The sequence below is a fragment of the Sinocyclocheilus grahami genome, unplaced genomic scaffold (assembly GCF_001515645.1).
Source record: "Sinocyclocheilus grahami isolate Dianchi unplaced genomic scaffold, SAMN03320097.WGS_v1.1 scaffold294.1, whole genome shotgun sequence".
Lineage (NCBI taxonomy): Eukaryota > Metazoa > Chordata > Actinopteri > Cypriniformes > Cyprinidae > Sinocyclocheilus > Sinocyclocheilus grahami.
This window is the reverse complement of record NW_015505473.1, coordinates 875,583-891,978: the sequence shown is the minus strand read 5'-3', so window position 1 is coordinate 891,978 and position 16,396 is coordinate 875,583. Positions and strand designations below refer to the sequence as shown.

Genomic DNA, 16,396 nt, shown 5'->3' with positions numbered 1-16,396 from the left:
TGGTCAAACGGACGGCTCACCTGATAGCTCCAGGAAGTCAGGCTTGTGACTGAAGATCAGGTAGTTATTGGCAATGAAATGGAGGAGCCAGACATAGAGCTGGTCAGCGTTGTGACACTAATGAGAGAGATAGAGAGTGAACATGAGATCAGATAGAATGTTAGAGACTGATAAACGTGTTGGATGTATCACAGATTGTATTTCGGGATAGTATACTACTGTACTATTTTTGTAAGCAAATTTTTGGTATGCCTGGAAAAACCCTATGACATAATACGGTTGATCAAATGTGTAGTATACAATGTTGTTATTGTTAACTAAAACTATCAAAAATAATTTTCGGTAATTGAAAAATATATAAATAATAGATGAAAAACTTGAATGAAAATTAGAAATGACTTTGGAAACTACCTGAAATAAGTTTCAGCTGAGGTATAGCTAAAACTTAAATAAAAATAAATGAAAGCAAAATATAAATAATAGGGAAAAAACATCAAAAGCACACAAAAATGACAAAACTACATTACAAAATTAATAAAAAAAATTTAACTAAAATTGAAACAAAAAAGAAAATATACAAATAACAGCGAATTAAAAATATTAATAAATACAACAATAGTATATAAATAATGCTAAAATAACAATAATCTTAGACAGTCTTAAGACAAAACTTTTATTATAAAAATGATTTAACGATAATCTTTTGAACGTTCTATTCATGAAAGAGTCCTGAAAAAAAAACATGGTTTCCACAAAAATATTAAGCAGCACAACTGTTTTTAACATTGATGATAATAAAAAATGTTTCTTAAGCAGCAAACCAGCATATTATGATTTCTGAAGGATCCTGTGACAGTGAGGACTGAAGTAATGATGCTGAAAATTCAGCTTTGCCATCTAAAGGAATTTTTCAAAAATATATTAAAACAGAAAACGGGTATTTTACATACATTTTTATTTTTTTTTACAATATTACTGTTTTTACAGTATATTTGATCAAATTAATTCAGCATCGATGAGTATACGATCTTACTAACCTCAAATGTTTGAACGGTAGTGTATTTTACAGTTTGAAACATATCTTTGCTTACTGGTTCACATGCTGTTATTAAAAATAGGCAGTATGCGGTATAAATATTTTAAGTGAAAATATAGTGATATTATGGGTCCAAAGCACTCAAATCAAAGATGTGACACCTTTATCAAACACACCCCTGTTGATATAGAGATGTAAAGACTCACCTTTGCTCTCCTCAGTAAGCGAATCACACCGATGCCCGTAGACGCTAGCTCTCGACTGGGCATACTCTGAAGATACGCGCAGACACACACTTCACACAGGTGCTGCAGCCGTTTCACCTGGTACATCTCTGCGCAGACGAGCACAGCCATGGCCTGCAGCACACTAGCTGAACACACAGACACACAGCACTGTCAATCACCTCCTGTTTCCCCCTCCATCAAGCTCAGTTCCTATTCACCCTCTGTCAATCAAGCTCAGTCTCTATTCTCTCAACAGTGTTGTTTAATGTCCTTGATATGAACGGGGAAGCATCCATCACATTGATTGACAGAATGAGTCAAACAATCTGACATACTAAACCTTCCTTCATTGTTTAATGATAAATACAACCTGAATCATTACATGTCATTGTGATTGAAACATGGATTATGTTGCACAATACAGTGAATATAAAAAGCCATTGTTAGGCACAACATACAGAAGAACCCCTTTATTCTCACTTCATATTGTAAATGTTAATATTATTACCTAATCAGGTAAAAAAAATTAAGAACTTACACTACCATTTAAAAGTTTGGAGTCAATAAGATCTCTTTTATTTTATTTATTGGGAAAAATTATACAGATACTGAAAGAAATTTACAATGTTACAAAATATTTCTATTTCAAATAAATGCTGTTCTTTTAAACTACTTTCTATTGTAATCCTGAAAAAAAATGTTTCCCAGTTTCCACAAAACATTTAAGCAGCACAACTGTTGATACTAACAAGAAATGTTTCTTGAGCAGCAAATCAGAATATTAGAATGATTTCTGAAGGATCGTGTGACACTGAAGACTGGAGTAATGGCTGCTTTGCCATCACAGGAATAAATTATGATAATTCAAATATATTAAAATAGAAAACAGTTATTTTAAAATTGTAATAATATGTCACAATATTACTGTTTTTACTGTATTTTTAATCAAATAATTGCAGCTTTGGTGAGCATAAGAGACTTCTTTCAAAAACATTTAAAAAATCTTATCGACCCCAAACGTTTGAACAGTTGTGTATGTTTTCAATAAAAAATATTTTATGAAACAAAATTATTAAAGGGATAGTTCATCCTTGAATGCGGTTAGTACTGTGAACATTTGTCATTGGGAAAATCAGGTCAGCCATGCAAATCCATGGAAAATTCCAAGTTTTTCAGGTGTTAGTGTTAGTTCATTCTATTGCATGATTTGATACTCAGACTAGGTCATTCTCTCTCAAATTGTAGTTAAGTCCTCTGAAGCACATCTGAAACAATTTATTGACCAATCAGCATCCAGGACCAGAACTATCTACTTTATAAAAGCATTTAAAGGAATAATTAGCTTCATTTTGTTCTAAAGAAATTTTTTTTTGTCCATACAGTGAAAGTCAATGGGGTCTGATGTTGTTTTGAACAGTTCTTATTTTGCTCAACAGAAGGTGTGGAATGACATGAGGGTGAGGGTGATGACAATTTACATTGTTATCTCTTTAAGGCAGGGTTTTCCAGTCCTGCTTCTGGTTTTTCTCCATCCAGCAGGGTTGCCAGGTTTTCACAACAAAACCCGCCCAATTGCTATTCAAAACTAGCCCAAAACTAACCCAATCGCATTTCGAGGGGGTAAAATACGCGTTTTTTTGGTGGGGTTCCCCTGGTAAAATTTGCATTTAAGTGAGCATGAAGATCACAAGTGTGTGTACAACTTTTCATTACCTGATGGGACCCACTTATAGTGTTGTAAAAACGCAAAGTGTTTACAGAGTTTTCATTATTTTCAATACTTTGCATTTTAAAATCAACTTCTAAATGTCTGTTCAGTAATTTAACAATTTAATTAAGTGATAAAAAGCAGTTGCAAATGTTGTACAAAAATAAATATACTAATCTTTGCAGCAATAAAATGTGTAGCACTTTGTTTTACCACCAAATTATATGTAATATCTTATTATTATTAATATTTAACTTGCATTGTAAAGGTTTCCGTGACCTCTCGCGCGATCTTGGCAAAAAGTCTCACGATTTATTTCCAGAACATGATGCATGATGGGATACACTAACCCTCGAATACCGCTCCGGAGCGGTATTCGAGATAGTGTGGATTTAGTGTGCGTTAAGGGCACTGCGCTTTGGTATTTTTAAGACCTGGGACAGTCTTGCGCACTTAATTCCTGTCGCGCACGCACTCTCAAGTGGCACAAGGGGTGTCTCTCCAGGAACAGGTTTGGACACTACTGCTTTAAAATCCTTGAAAACCACACTCTCACCTGGACAGCAGGTGTCAGTGTAGAGGTACTCCAGGAAAGCTAGAAAGGTATCAGACGAGACTCCATGTATTGGCACCACACGACTTCGTGCTTCTGCATATTTCCCACTGAACATGGCAGCCATAACATCACAGCGGGCCACAAGCACGGCTCTGTGCGCTGGCAGCACGCTTCCTGCAAGCAGACGCACAGCTGACCTCTTAAAACACACTTACACCCATGGAGTCAAGCATTACAGAGGAGCTCTGACTCAAACACAAGCCCCTCCCTTGTACTTTCCAGCTTTGAGCAGTCTGAATCAATGCACCATTGTGTGCGCCTGTGTGTACATGTTCATGCACGTGTAGGGTTAGCATTGACTCTTGCCTTGCACCATGAAGATGACATCAGAGTATAGAGGGGAATTGAAGAGGCTTCCCAGTGTCAAAGGACCTTGTTGAGAGCGGGGTGTGGGTGTGTCCCTGGGGGCCTGCAACCAGAACGAATCGACACTGCAGTGCACAATCTGAGGCGATGAATACTGTTAGTACTGTGAGCATTTAGATTTGAGAAATCAGGTCAGCCATGCAAATCATTAGAAAAAACCTTTGCATGGTCCAGTTCTGTTGTATAATCAGAGAGCCTCCTGTCTGTCAGATGGATACCTTTTCTCTTCCAACGAATGAGCGTATCCTGTCAATCAGCTGGGCTACGGCCAAAGGGTTCTTCAGTTTTTCAGCAATAGCTTCCTCCAGGTATTCCCATTCCCAGGCCCCTGTGAAAAAATACACATCACCAGCACGCACTGACCCATGAACGCATCCTGCTCACACATGCATTAACTGGCTGTCCGGCTGACCGCGGAGTAAATCTCAACCTTTTACACTGGCTGCTCAGATCTGCTGGAGTTTAACCAACAGTTCAACCTCTCAGTGGAGGTACACTCTTAAAAATAAAGATTTCAAAAGGGAGTTTTCAAATCAGGCCCATAACCATTCTGGGCTCCTTAAAGAACCTTTCGGTGTACAGTTCTTAAAGGGATAGTTCACCCAAACATTTTAATTGTGTCATTAATTACTCACCCTCATGTCCTTCCAAAACCCGTTAGACCTTTGTTCATCTTCGGAACACAAATGAAGATACTTTTGATGAAATCCGAGAACTTTCTGACCCTGCATAGACAGCAACGCAACTGACACGCTCAAGGCCCAGAAAGGTAGTAAGGACATTGGTAAAATAGTCCATGAGACATCAGTAATTCAACCGTAATGAATACTTTTTGTGCGCAAAGAAAACAAAAATAACAAATTTATTCAACCATTTCTTCTCTTCCGTGTCAGTCTACGCTGCGTGTTCACGAGAGTACCACGACGCAAGGAGCTGGCGTTCTGACGTAGAACCTGGATAGGCTGCGCCTTGTTTACAAGCAGAGGAATGCACAATGCGCGTTGAGACTGACACTGAAGAGAAGAAATAGTTGAATAAAGTCATTATTTTTGTTTTCTTTGTGCACAAAAAAAGTATCCTCGTAGCCTCATAAAATGAAGGTTGAACCACTGATGTTTTTAATGATGTTCTTACTACCTTTCTGGGCCTTGAACGTGTCAGTTGCGTTGCTGTCTATGCAGGGTCAGAAAGCTCTCAGATTTCATCAGAAATATTTTAATTTGGGTTCTGAAAATGAATGACATGAGGATGAGTAATTCAGTTTTGGGTGAACTATTCCTTTAAAAGAACCATGCGAAGAACATATTGAAAATCTAAAGAACCTTTTGTGGAAGGAAAAGATTCCATGAATGTTAAAGGTTCTTCGTGGAACCATCAATGCCAATAAAGAACCCAGTGTACAGGGCTGGTGGATTCAGTTACAGCTTTAAAAACAGCTTTTTTTCTCAGCTTTCTCTTCTCCATTAACTATACCAGGATACAAAAAGCCACAAATAAGGTGATGGAACAGCTGTTTTCCACAAGAATCAAGTATTCTTGGTGACAGCTAAGAAAATAAAACCAATATTTAACTGGTGTTATTTCATAGTAAAGACATAGTTTCCACTGCTCTGTCACATAAAAATGTTCATCCGTCACAGTTGAGCTGATTTAATATTAACTCAGCCTCATTCGTAAATCTGTCTAGACACTACCCGAGTGGGATTTGATCCGAAAGAAACCACGCACAATGAGTTTCTGTGCATCATTTCCGTTAATGTAACGACCGCCCTTGGTTCACTGGAGGAAAATGGACTCTGGAAAAATCACACTATATATCAGCAGCAGGGTGAGATGATCTCATCAGTATGGGGCTCACCTTCTCACCTTCTGAGCATGGCCTCACTCTGATAAATGAGTCTATAATATCCATTCCTGTTTCCTGGACTGTTAAAGCCTCATCTGAACACCTGATTGAGATGCATGTCCATCCTTCCAGCCTCCATTTTGCATCAGAGGTCCCAAAGAATGGGGAACGGGAGGTAATATTCCCAGCTTATGAGGAATGTTGTGGCGGGCTAATACAAGCATAGAATCACAATTGTGTACTTGGGTGAATGTCACGAAAAGCATGTCCAGGACACACTTCACCCCAAAGTCTAAATAATTGCATTGTTTGCATAAAGGAAATGCTCTGACTTTATTGTCATGACATTTAAAAGTGACTTTCCCTTATTAAAAAGAGTTAAACTTGCAATTAAAAGTACTTGTTAGGTCTAAAAATGCTGTTCCATTTTACATGGGCCATCATGTGAAGATCACATGACCAGCTGAATACTACTTGCTTTATCCATTATTATAAGGTACTTCAGCTCACAGAATAAATTAAACATGGCTGATTTGAATAGTGCATTTCAACAACAGCATCAGTAACACAAAATGTTGCATGATGCTGCTTTCAAACCACAAGGTGTCAGTATTATTGTATGCAATAATTGTATTGTGTGTGTGTGTGTGTGTGTGTATATATATATATATAGTAAGAAGAGATGTTTGCCATATAGCTGGCAATATAAACAAAAAATTACTGAGCGCAATAATTACTGTTAGGTGTCTAGATATTTTGTTGTTATTGTATATTTAGATTCGGTACTGTAAATTACTATAATACAATTCATTTTAAATCAGCATAAAATAAAGCCAGTTACAAATACTATAATAAAATATAAATATTTTAGTTTAAATGATAACTATTTATTTATTGCATTATGGGTATATTATTAGGAGAATTTCTTTCTTTCTTTCTTTTTTAAATCCTTAATTGCCATAAAAATAATGTCACGATGCAAGCAAGAAAGAAAGAAAGAAAAATCGTTGTGGCCCAAAAACAGTCAACCTTTTATTTAAGCAAAAGATTATTATTCTTTTGATTTTAAGGATAAAATGTTTGTTTGTTTATTAATTGTTGTTTGTATTGTATTGTATTACGGTTATAAGAATTTGGGAGGAAAAGGTTAACTGTCATGAAAATATTGCCACAATGCTAAAAATCTTAATGTTCCAAAAACAGTCAACATTTTAAGCAAAACATTTTTTGATTTTTTTGATCTTTTGATTTGGGGGTAAACTATTACTTATTTATTTACTTGCTTTTTATTTTAGCAAAACATAATTATTTAATTCTTTCTTTTGATTTTGTGGTCAAATATAACGTGACATGTTACTGAGAGGTTTTGTGAAATTCAGCCCTTACCATAATCATAAATTCAAAATGTTTTATAGAGGCACAAATATTGTATATCATATCTTTTTTTCTCTCTTATGTTGTCTCATATGCATATACAGTCACACACACACACACACACACACTTAAACAGAAAAACAAGCACACACACACACACACACACACACACACACACACACACACTTAAACGAATAAACGAAACACACACGCACACAGATGTCTCTGTCCTCCCATGCATGTTAATCAGCCCCACAGCTCCAGGGTCTTATAGAGTGGACTGCCATCATACATGCACATGTAGAGATATAGAGATATAAATCAGTCAGGCCTTAGACACAAATAAACAGCCTCCAAACTAAAGCCATTTTAATTGTGAAACCGTCCTATAAAACTTCCTTCTTTTCAAACACAAAAGAAAACACAATTGCAGAGCTGAAGAGATAAGGCCGTGAATGGGAGAGAAACATTTCAACCGTAACTCAATTGAGACGCCTAAACCAGCAGAACTAGGAAGCTTTTTCAAACTGTTTCCTTCAATAATGCTAATCTCGCTTCATATTTACGGTTGTGACAGGATTCTTCATGGAAAAAGAAATGCTGCCGGCACACCAGCAATAAAAGAAGCTCTACCTAGAGGAAATTTGCTCTTTCACACACACACACACACACACACACACACACACACTTAAACGAAAAACAAGCACACACACGCACACAGATGTCTCTGTCCTCCCATGCATGTTAATCAGCCCCACAGCTCCAGGGTCTTATAGAGTGGACTGCCATCATACATGCACATGTAGAGATATAGAGATATAAATCAGTCAGGCCTTAGACACAAATAAACAGCCTCCAAACTAAAGCCATTTTAATTGTGAAACCGTCCTATAAAACTTCCTTCTTTTCAAACACAAAAGAAAACACAATTGCAGAGCTGAAGAGATAAGGCCGTGAATGGGAGAGAAACATTTCAACCGTAACTCAATTGAGACGCCTAAACCAGCAGAACTAGGAAGCTTTTTCAAACTGTTTCCTTCAATAATGCTAATCTCGCTTCATATTTACGGTTGTGACAGGATTCTTCATGGAAAAAGAAATGCTGCCGGCACACCAGCAATAAAAGAAGCTCTACCTAGAGGAAATTTGCTCTTTCATAGCTCAGGAGACTTGGATTTTCAGTCAAATAAATAAGATCAAATAAAATGTATTTAGAATATTTTTTTATATGATTGCTAGCATTTTAGAATATTTTTATATTAAATAAATATTTACAATTTATTTAAAATATTAAAATATATGATTAATAGCATATTTTTTTTCATAGCTCAAGAGAATTAGGTTCTCAGTAAATAAAATACAAATAAATATTTAACATTTATTTAAAATATAAATGTTTTATATGATTGGCAGCGTTTTTCATAGCTCAGGAAAATTAGGTTATCAGTAAAGAAAATAAATACTTAAAATGTATTTGAAATATTAACGTTTATTATATAACTATTCATCAGGTTCTCAGCAATTAAATATAAACAAAAGTAAACATTTAAAATTTATTTGAAAAAATATTACAAATGTTTTATGTGATTATTAGCGCCTTTTACATTTTTTTTAAGAAAATCATTTTGCGTAAGTAAAAGTCTCCATTTGCTCTCTGTTTAATCTATTTTTTGTCTAAAAGAAACGGCTGAGTTGCTAAAGTTCTCATCTGTGATTTTTCTTTCTTATGGAAAAAAACCCCATAAACATCAATATATTGTGCCCTTTATCCAACAGCAGTTGCCTTGAACAACATCAGCCGTAATATTGCAAGCAGCGCACGTTCTCTCTCACCTCTGTAAAGAAACATTAACGTCTCCCACAGGCATAAACAGAGCAGCGGCTCTGCCTTTTACATTTTTTTTAAGAAAATCATTTTGCGTAAGTAAAAGTCTCCATTTGCTCTGTTTAATCTATTTTTTGTCTAAAAGAAACGGCTGAGTTGCTAAAGTTCTCATCTGTGATTTTTCTTTCTTATGGAAAAAAAACCCATAAACATCAATATATTGTGCCCTTTATCCAACAGCAGTTGCCTTGAACAACATCAGCCGTAATCTCAAAGTATGTGTCCTTGTGTGCATGTGTTCAATATTGCTGACAGCTGCTCTATTGAATTTCGATGCTGTCTAGGAGAAACGACTGTGATATTAAAAAGATCTAATCTGTGATTATTGTTTCCTGTAGGGAATGTTAAAGAACTTCTGGAAGAACAAAAGGATGTGAGGGAGAGGAAGATAAAAGAAATGGGTAAGAGAAAGGGAGAAACAAGGTGAGCTAAGCAGAGGAGGATGGTGGGTAAGGAATTTTTTTTAGTGTGAAGGGAACAAGGGGGAGAAAGAGAATGATGAGACAAGCACAGCAGAGGAGACGGGATGAGTAAGGGATACGGGTAATAAGATGGGAGCAACGAGAAAAGTGACGTGAAAGCAAATTCCAAACAAGGAGGATTATAGGAAGGCCACAAAAACGCCAGGCGTTAAAAAGAAATAGAACAAGCACAACAAACAGATGTTGTTTGTTCATCATGTCTGTATTATAGGCACATTTCTCATATATTACTGCTGTGCGTTATGCACTACATAACCATTCATTTGAGGCCACCCCAACGGTTTCCCAGCATTCAATACCCTTCATATTTTATGGGCTGTGCTCTATAAAAAGAGCCTAAGTGGTGCTGGAGCCACACCAACAAACTATAGAAAGCTTTGGCTTCTCGTTCTAAGTGTCAGTGCTCATAGCAGTGCTCATCTTGCACAGAATCCTTCTAGCCTTTAGCAGTCAATCCTTTTTTCTAAATGGCAGACGAGTCCATTGACTCAGTTACTGATTAATATTGTCATTTTGTGCATATTTGTGCCCGAGTGCTTTGCAGAGATTAAGATAAGATGCCCAGCAAATTGCAAGTAGTTATTAATGAGATTTGCCAAAATTAGACAGGTTTGAAGGAAAACGGAAAAGTCGAAAATGCATGAGTATCTTTTTGTGAATCTCCTTCAAATACAAACACTAGACACATCATTTACATAACAATGAATGGAAATCTCATCAGCCACTAACCTGGCTGGTCCAAATGAGGGGGGCGGGGCTCGTTAAACCTGTGACCCCGCCGTTTGTCTGGCCGTTCTTTGGCTTTCTGCTTCAGACACTGAATCATGAAGTATTCCAGCTGTATGAAGATTCAAAGGCAAGCGTGTAAATAACATCCAAGTACACCACAAATCACACCAACACTAAATATGGTGGAATATTTGCAGCTAGTTAGAAAAAATGTGTCAAAATTGTGTCTTTAATTGTGTCTTTTGTCACCATACCTTTAAAGGGACAACTTTTTAAACAAAATGTCATCATATTTTTACTATAAAAATCACAGTTACGGTTATGCACACTTGCACAGGAAATCTATGGGGCAAGATTGGCTGATTAATAAAAGTATTTCTCCTAGTGTGAGTTTCAAAACCACAAACAGCCTTGTCAATGGATAGTGTACATTTTCTGCTTTCATATATTTTTGGTGAATTGAGTAAACAGCTTCTATTAAAATCAAAACAATCTCATCAATTTTACGTCCTCATTTTATTTTTGATTTTACATTGTATTAGTCCATTGCAATAGTACAGTGCTCCAAAGTGGATGAAGTTGAGAATGAAATTTCTGTTGGAAATAGGGTCGGATGTTTTGATGAAAATAAAGTTGACTTCACAAAAAAAATCTAAAAACTTTTTGTAATGTGAAGATCATTTGAAAATAAAGTAGAGATTACAAGAAAACAAACTTTTTGATATGTGAAGAACATGAAAACATTAAATCAAATAACTTGTTATGCCAAGATCATAAGAAAATGAAGCTGAGATCATGAGAAAACAAAAAAGGAAATAATATTAAAGCACAGCTTTTATAAAAAAGACTTCAATAAAATATTGTGTAAAATAAGTGTCGATTTTAATTCAGCAATTTTGTGCACATCTTAATTAGTAGCATTAGTAACATTAGTACACCTAAACCATACTGGTTATCGGCTGATATATATCGGTATTGGCCAATTACAAATATATATTGACCAATATTGGATATTTTGTCCTCATGTATTATTTGTCTACCACTAATTTAACCCTTTAAGGGTTGCTTCCAGAATGCCTTGCCCTATAGACTTCCACTACAAGAGCATTTCTGTAAACATGTTTTATGGTTGTGTTTAAGCTTAAGGATGAGAAAATTACTGTCTCCATATTGCATGTGATAGAGACTGTCAAGTTTAAAGTTTAAATTCTAATTAGCCATTTAGCAGACACTTTTATCCAAAATGACTGAATAGAAGTAAACTTATTACACTCTCCCTGGAGCAACCGGGGCTCAAGGTCTCAGTGGTGATGGATGGGTTTTATATTTCACCCGAGGCATGTAGTTTATAAATTACCCCTTACCGGGTGTGAACCTCCAACCTTATGGTTACCAGCCCGGAACCGCTAAACCACAAGTACAGTTCTTCTGCATACTAATGAGACTTCTTAACAATGATTAAGAGAAAAAGAGACACTTACCACACTGCCAAAGTAACGATCCACAAAAAAGTTGTTTAGAGAGGGCAGCTCCAGGTAAGTGGCCCCCAGGTCCCTGGACAGCTGGAGCCCCTCACTGTGGGGCACACAGCTGCTCCAGTCGGACGCACACAGAGGACATGTGCACGGTGGGCCTTCATCTGTGGAGGGTGACAGAGGGAAACAATAAAAATGTGATGCACTCTTAAAAAGGCATTTTTCACAGTGATGCCATAGAAGATCCGTTGATCCATCCAGTGAACAGTTCTTAAAAGAACCATATTTTTCTTAGTGTAAAAAACATTTTATTAACTTTTGTTTTTATTCTCAAGAACTTTTTTCCACTATAAGGTACCTTTTGTGCAATGGAAAGGTTCCATGGAACCACACATGCCAATTTTTAAGTGTATATGCATATGCAAACGTATTACTGATGCACATACAAATGACATTTGTAGAGCAAGGGGCCAAATAAAGCATGACTCATACTGACAGAGAGTACATACCATTCAGAGAGATGTCAACAGGCAGACATATGGAGCAACAAAATCTGAGCCTTTATTACATAACAACACATGCCAGCTCAAGTTTATACCAGCGTAAATTTAAACATCACTGCGTGTGTGTGCGGACGGGTAGAGAGAGAGTAGCAGTGACAGAATGAGAGAGCAGGGATAGCTGGATAAAAACAATGTGTGTATGTGTGTGTGTTAGGAGGAGCTGGCCCGGCCAGTAGGGCGAATGCCTCAGGGAACAGAAGAACACGTAAAATGATAGCAAGAAAAGACAGCTAAATGGAGAGAGAGATAGATGGAGTGAGAATGGACGAGTGGAAGAAAGAGACGTGAAGAGGGCACAGGCAGGAAGAGGAATGAATCACTGTAGCCAATAAAAGAAAAAGCCCGGAGAAATGGAAAAAGATGTACCGTATGAGTATGTGTGAGCATGTTTTAACCATGTTTACACTCTCATTTTGCCTTGGGTCTCTCCAGGCAAAGCAACAAGAAATACAGCACAATTCTCATGACACAAACGCATTAGCATGAACAGCACTATTACTCATACTTAGGAGTATTAGAAATAAACAAACCCTTGAGTGTATATCCTAAAGGCGTCGTTCAGCCAAAAATGTAAATTCTGTCATTATTTACTCACCCTCATATCATTTCAAATCTGTATGTCTTCCGTACAACTCAAATTAAGATATCCATTGGAGCCCACTGGCTTTCATTGTATTTTTCAATGACATCTCAAGGTATTTTTATATGTTTTGTCAGTCTGAATGAATCCAGTCTGATTTCAGGTTCTTCAAAAATTCTGTTTATATGAACCCTAAACATTACAGTCCGATTCACATATTTGATTATGTTAAACCAGATGGTAACATGCGAGCAGCATAGGTACTTTTGAATCCATTTGAGAAAAGATTCAAACGTTTACATGCATAGTGTTTTTTTTTTTACCTCTTTCAATAAAAATTGAACAATTAACAATCAGATCGAATGAGGTGTTTATATAATGGCTTTTCAGTCTACTATGTGGACAGACCTGTGGGACATAGAAAAGCCTTTAGCAGTTTACAATTACAATCCAACCGGTTGTCTTTATATAAGCAATCACAGCTCACAGCATTTACACACAGTCCTCAACACTCTCTGCACTGTAAAAATGTTTGTAATTTTTATGGAAGAATTTTTTTTTAAAAAATGCAACAGTTAAAAACCTGTTAATTGCTTAACTGTAAGTTACTCTTCCATATACAGTGAAGTACTGTAACTGGTTCAACACTGCAAAATGTGTCATTTTACAGTAAAATACTGTCAAATTTTTGTTTTTTTGCAAGTAAAAACAATGAATTACCTTCGCAGTTCAGTTTTTTGTTAGTTCAAGTAGATTTGTATATTAACATTATATCACTTAATGAAATACACAGTTATCAGTGAAAAATATACAGGCAGTATTTTAGATCGAATGAGGTGTTTATATAATGGCTTTTCAGTCCAACTGGGTCATCAGTCCGATTATAAACAAATTTTTTGAATGTATGTCCTGTATGGAAGCTGCAGACAGTCATGCAGGTTTGGAATGACATGAGGTTGAGTAAATGATGACAGAATATTAAATTTAAGTAGACTATTCTATTAAACTGTGTGAATAACTCATTCTACGCTGTTTGTGCCATATTACATTTCCAAGTGACTGAATGCAGGGATTTACAGTTTACAGCAGGGATTCCCAGTTTTTTGTTAGCTGACTCCCTTTGACATCAATTTTTTACTTGAGATGCCAACTAAGAATTTAGCAAAATTTTTCAGTAATTTAACAACACATTCACATGTTCGCCATTCTCTAATAACCACATGAAAATAAACAAAATATTTCAAATAAAAACAAATAAAATATATGTATTTTAGTAGGATTTTTTTTTATAAATGACTTATTTAAATTTTACATTTTTATGATTGAATTAATTAGTAGTTTTTCTTCAAACCTCTGAACCCCAACCTGCTGAAGAACCTTCCGCAAGTCTTAAACAAACCCATCATGTTCGTTTCTCCTCCATTATCCTTCAGGGATAAATGATGTAGCTGGATGGAATCACATCTTGATGAATTATACATCTCAAAGGTCACACTGTGAGCACAGAGCTGCCGTTTTTATAGCGAATGGAGCCAAATCTTTGGTCTAAGTGCTTTGAGTCTATAAATGTTTACCTATGAGCATATTCAACAAACGCTTATGGCGCAACCGCATTCAGCACATCAAAAGAACTCCAAATCTCGGCTCGATCAGACTTCTTCTTTTCCCTTGAAGTCAGAAGCTTTTCATATGCTGTGTTGCTTTTGAAAATCAGTAATGGGTAACTAGTTCAACACCACAGTTCCATATGTTTCATTTATTTCAATTACGTGAATGTTGCTCTTTGTCATTTCAGGAAAGTTTAAAAGTCAATTTTACTGTCTAATGCCTTGATTGACATGAGGTAATTAAGATTAAATTATCATTAGTACTTGACATTATTTGCTCTGCTTACAGTACTTAAGCACACATTCCATCAGCAAAACCATCAGGCAATTTTTAACCAGAGTTTAGTTAAATTGTTTCCATTAAGTCCATTATCTCCCAAGTCTGCACTACAAAAGGCTGACAGACATTTATTTTTCTTTAAAACTTCGTAATGGAGAAAAATACCTCAAATGAACTCTAAACAAATGCAAAACAGAAACAGCCAATCGCATCTCACCATTTAGCCTCGCCCCCACGGCTACCAGAATCACAGGAACACCCCAGTGTCGAAAAAGAGGGCGAAGTCTTGGGGCGTAGACGTTTCGGACCTGCTGAAAGGCCAGCTTGTCGTTGACCGAGTACTTAATGACCACGATGTCGGCCTGCTCCAGAACGCTCCGGACGCTCGCCCAGTCGCTGTCCAAAAGGTCCTGCGATTAAAACGAAGGTTTTAACCTGTGATGTTTATAAGGGCATATCTCAGTAGCTCAGCATCTGTTCCACCAATCAGCTGATATCACTGCCATAGCAATATTCCTCTTAGTCCACCAATCAGGTGGAAACAACTCCCTTCCCTGAGTCTGCAGAAACCCTAATCCTGCTTTAGAATCCCATCATCCCTCTCTCATTCACTCTGTTACTCACCCAACTGGGACAATCCCGCACCATCACTCTGACATCCCCGAACACTCTGGACTGGTACTCCATAAACGCAGGGTTCAAGGGATGCCTTGATGGCGTCACTGAGTTTGGATCCAATTCCCGAGCTCCGTGGCCCAGGTAACTCCACAACAAGCCACCTTGGATCTGTCCCGGGCCGGTCGTCTCGTCCCCAGGCCCGACGCCCCCAGGACACTCGCTACCAAGGGCCACTATGTGGACAGACCTGTGGGACATAGAAAAGCCTTTAGCGGTTTACAATTACAATCCAACCGGTTGTCTTTATATAAGCAATCACAGCTCACAGCATTTACACACAGTCCTCAACACTCTCTGCACTGTAAAAATGTTTGTAATTTTTATGGAAGAATTATTTTTTTTAAATGCAACAGTTAAAAACCTGTTAATTGCTTAACTGTAAGTTACTCTTCCATATACAGTGAAGTACTGTAACTGGTTCAACACTGCAAAATGTGTCATTTTACAGTAAAATACTGTCAAATTTGTGTTTTTTTGCAAGTAAAAACAATGAATTACCTTCGCAGTTCAGTTTTTTGTTAGTTCAAGTAGATTTGTATATTAACATTATATCACTTAATGAAATACACAGTTATCAGTGAAAAATATACAGGCAGTATTTTACTGTGAATTTCTAGCAACCACAGCTGACAAATCTATATATAATAGTAAAAACCTGTTAACTGTAAGTTACCTCACTGGTAATATACCATATATATATATATGGTATATATATATGCCTGTTATAATGCAATATTGCAATATATATATATATATGGTATATATATATGCCTGTTATAATGCAATATTGCAATATATATATATATATGGTATATATATATGCCTGTTATAATGCAATATTGCAATATATATATATATATGGTATATATATATGCCTGTTATAATGCAATATTGCAATATATATATATATATGGTATATATATATGCCTGTTATAATGCAATAT

The 16,396-nt window shown here is 36.4% G+C and overlaps 1 protein-coding gene across 1 annotated transcript in view; it reads right to left on the bottom strand.

Annotated features, from left to right (window-relative positions):
• Nucleotides 1–16,396, bottom strand: part of LOC107600882 (rho-related BTB domain-containing protein 3) — a 17,152-nt gene continuing 756 nt past the window's right edge. Inside the window, exons 2-10 of the mRNA XM_016292860.1 lie at nucleotides 15,399–15,639; nucleotides 14,992–15,184; nucleotides 11,751–11,908; nucleotides 10,266–10,378; nucleotides 4,947–4,966; nucleotides 4,172–4,281; nucleotides 3,528–3,726; nucleotides 1,243–1,409; nucleotides 1–117 (exon numbers count right to left, since the gene is read on the bottom strand). Coding sequence (XP_016148346.1) covers nucleotides 4–117; nucleotides 1,243–1,409; nucleotides 3,528–3,726; nucleotides 4,172–4,281; nucleotides 4,947–4,966; nucleotides 10,266–10,378; nucleotides 11,751–11,908; nucleotides 14,992–15,184; nucleotides 15,399–15,639 — 1,315 coding nt within the window. The 3' untranslated portion in view covers nucleotides 1–3. The remainder of the gene's footprint in view (nucleotides 118–1,242; nucleotides 1,410–3,527; nucleotides 3,727–4,171; nucleotides 4,282–4,946; nucleotides 4,967–10,265; nucleotides 10,379–11,750; nucleotides 11,909–14,991; nucleotides 15,185–15,398; nucleotides 15,640–16,396) is intronic.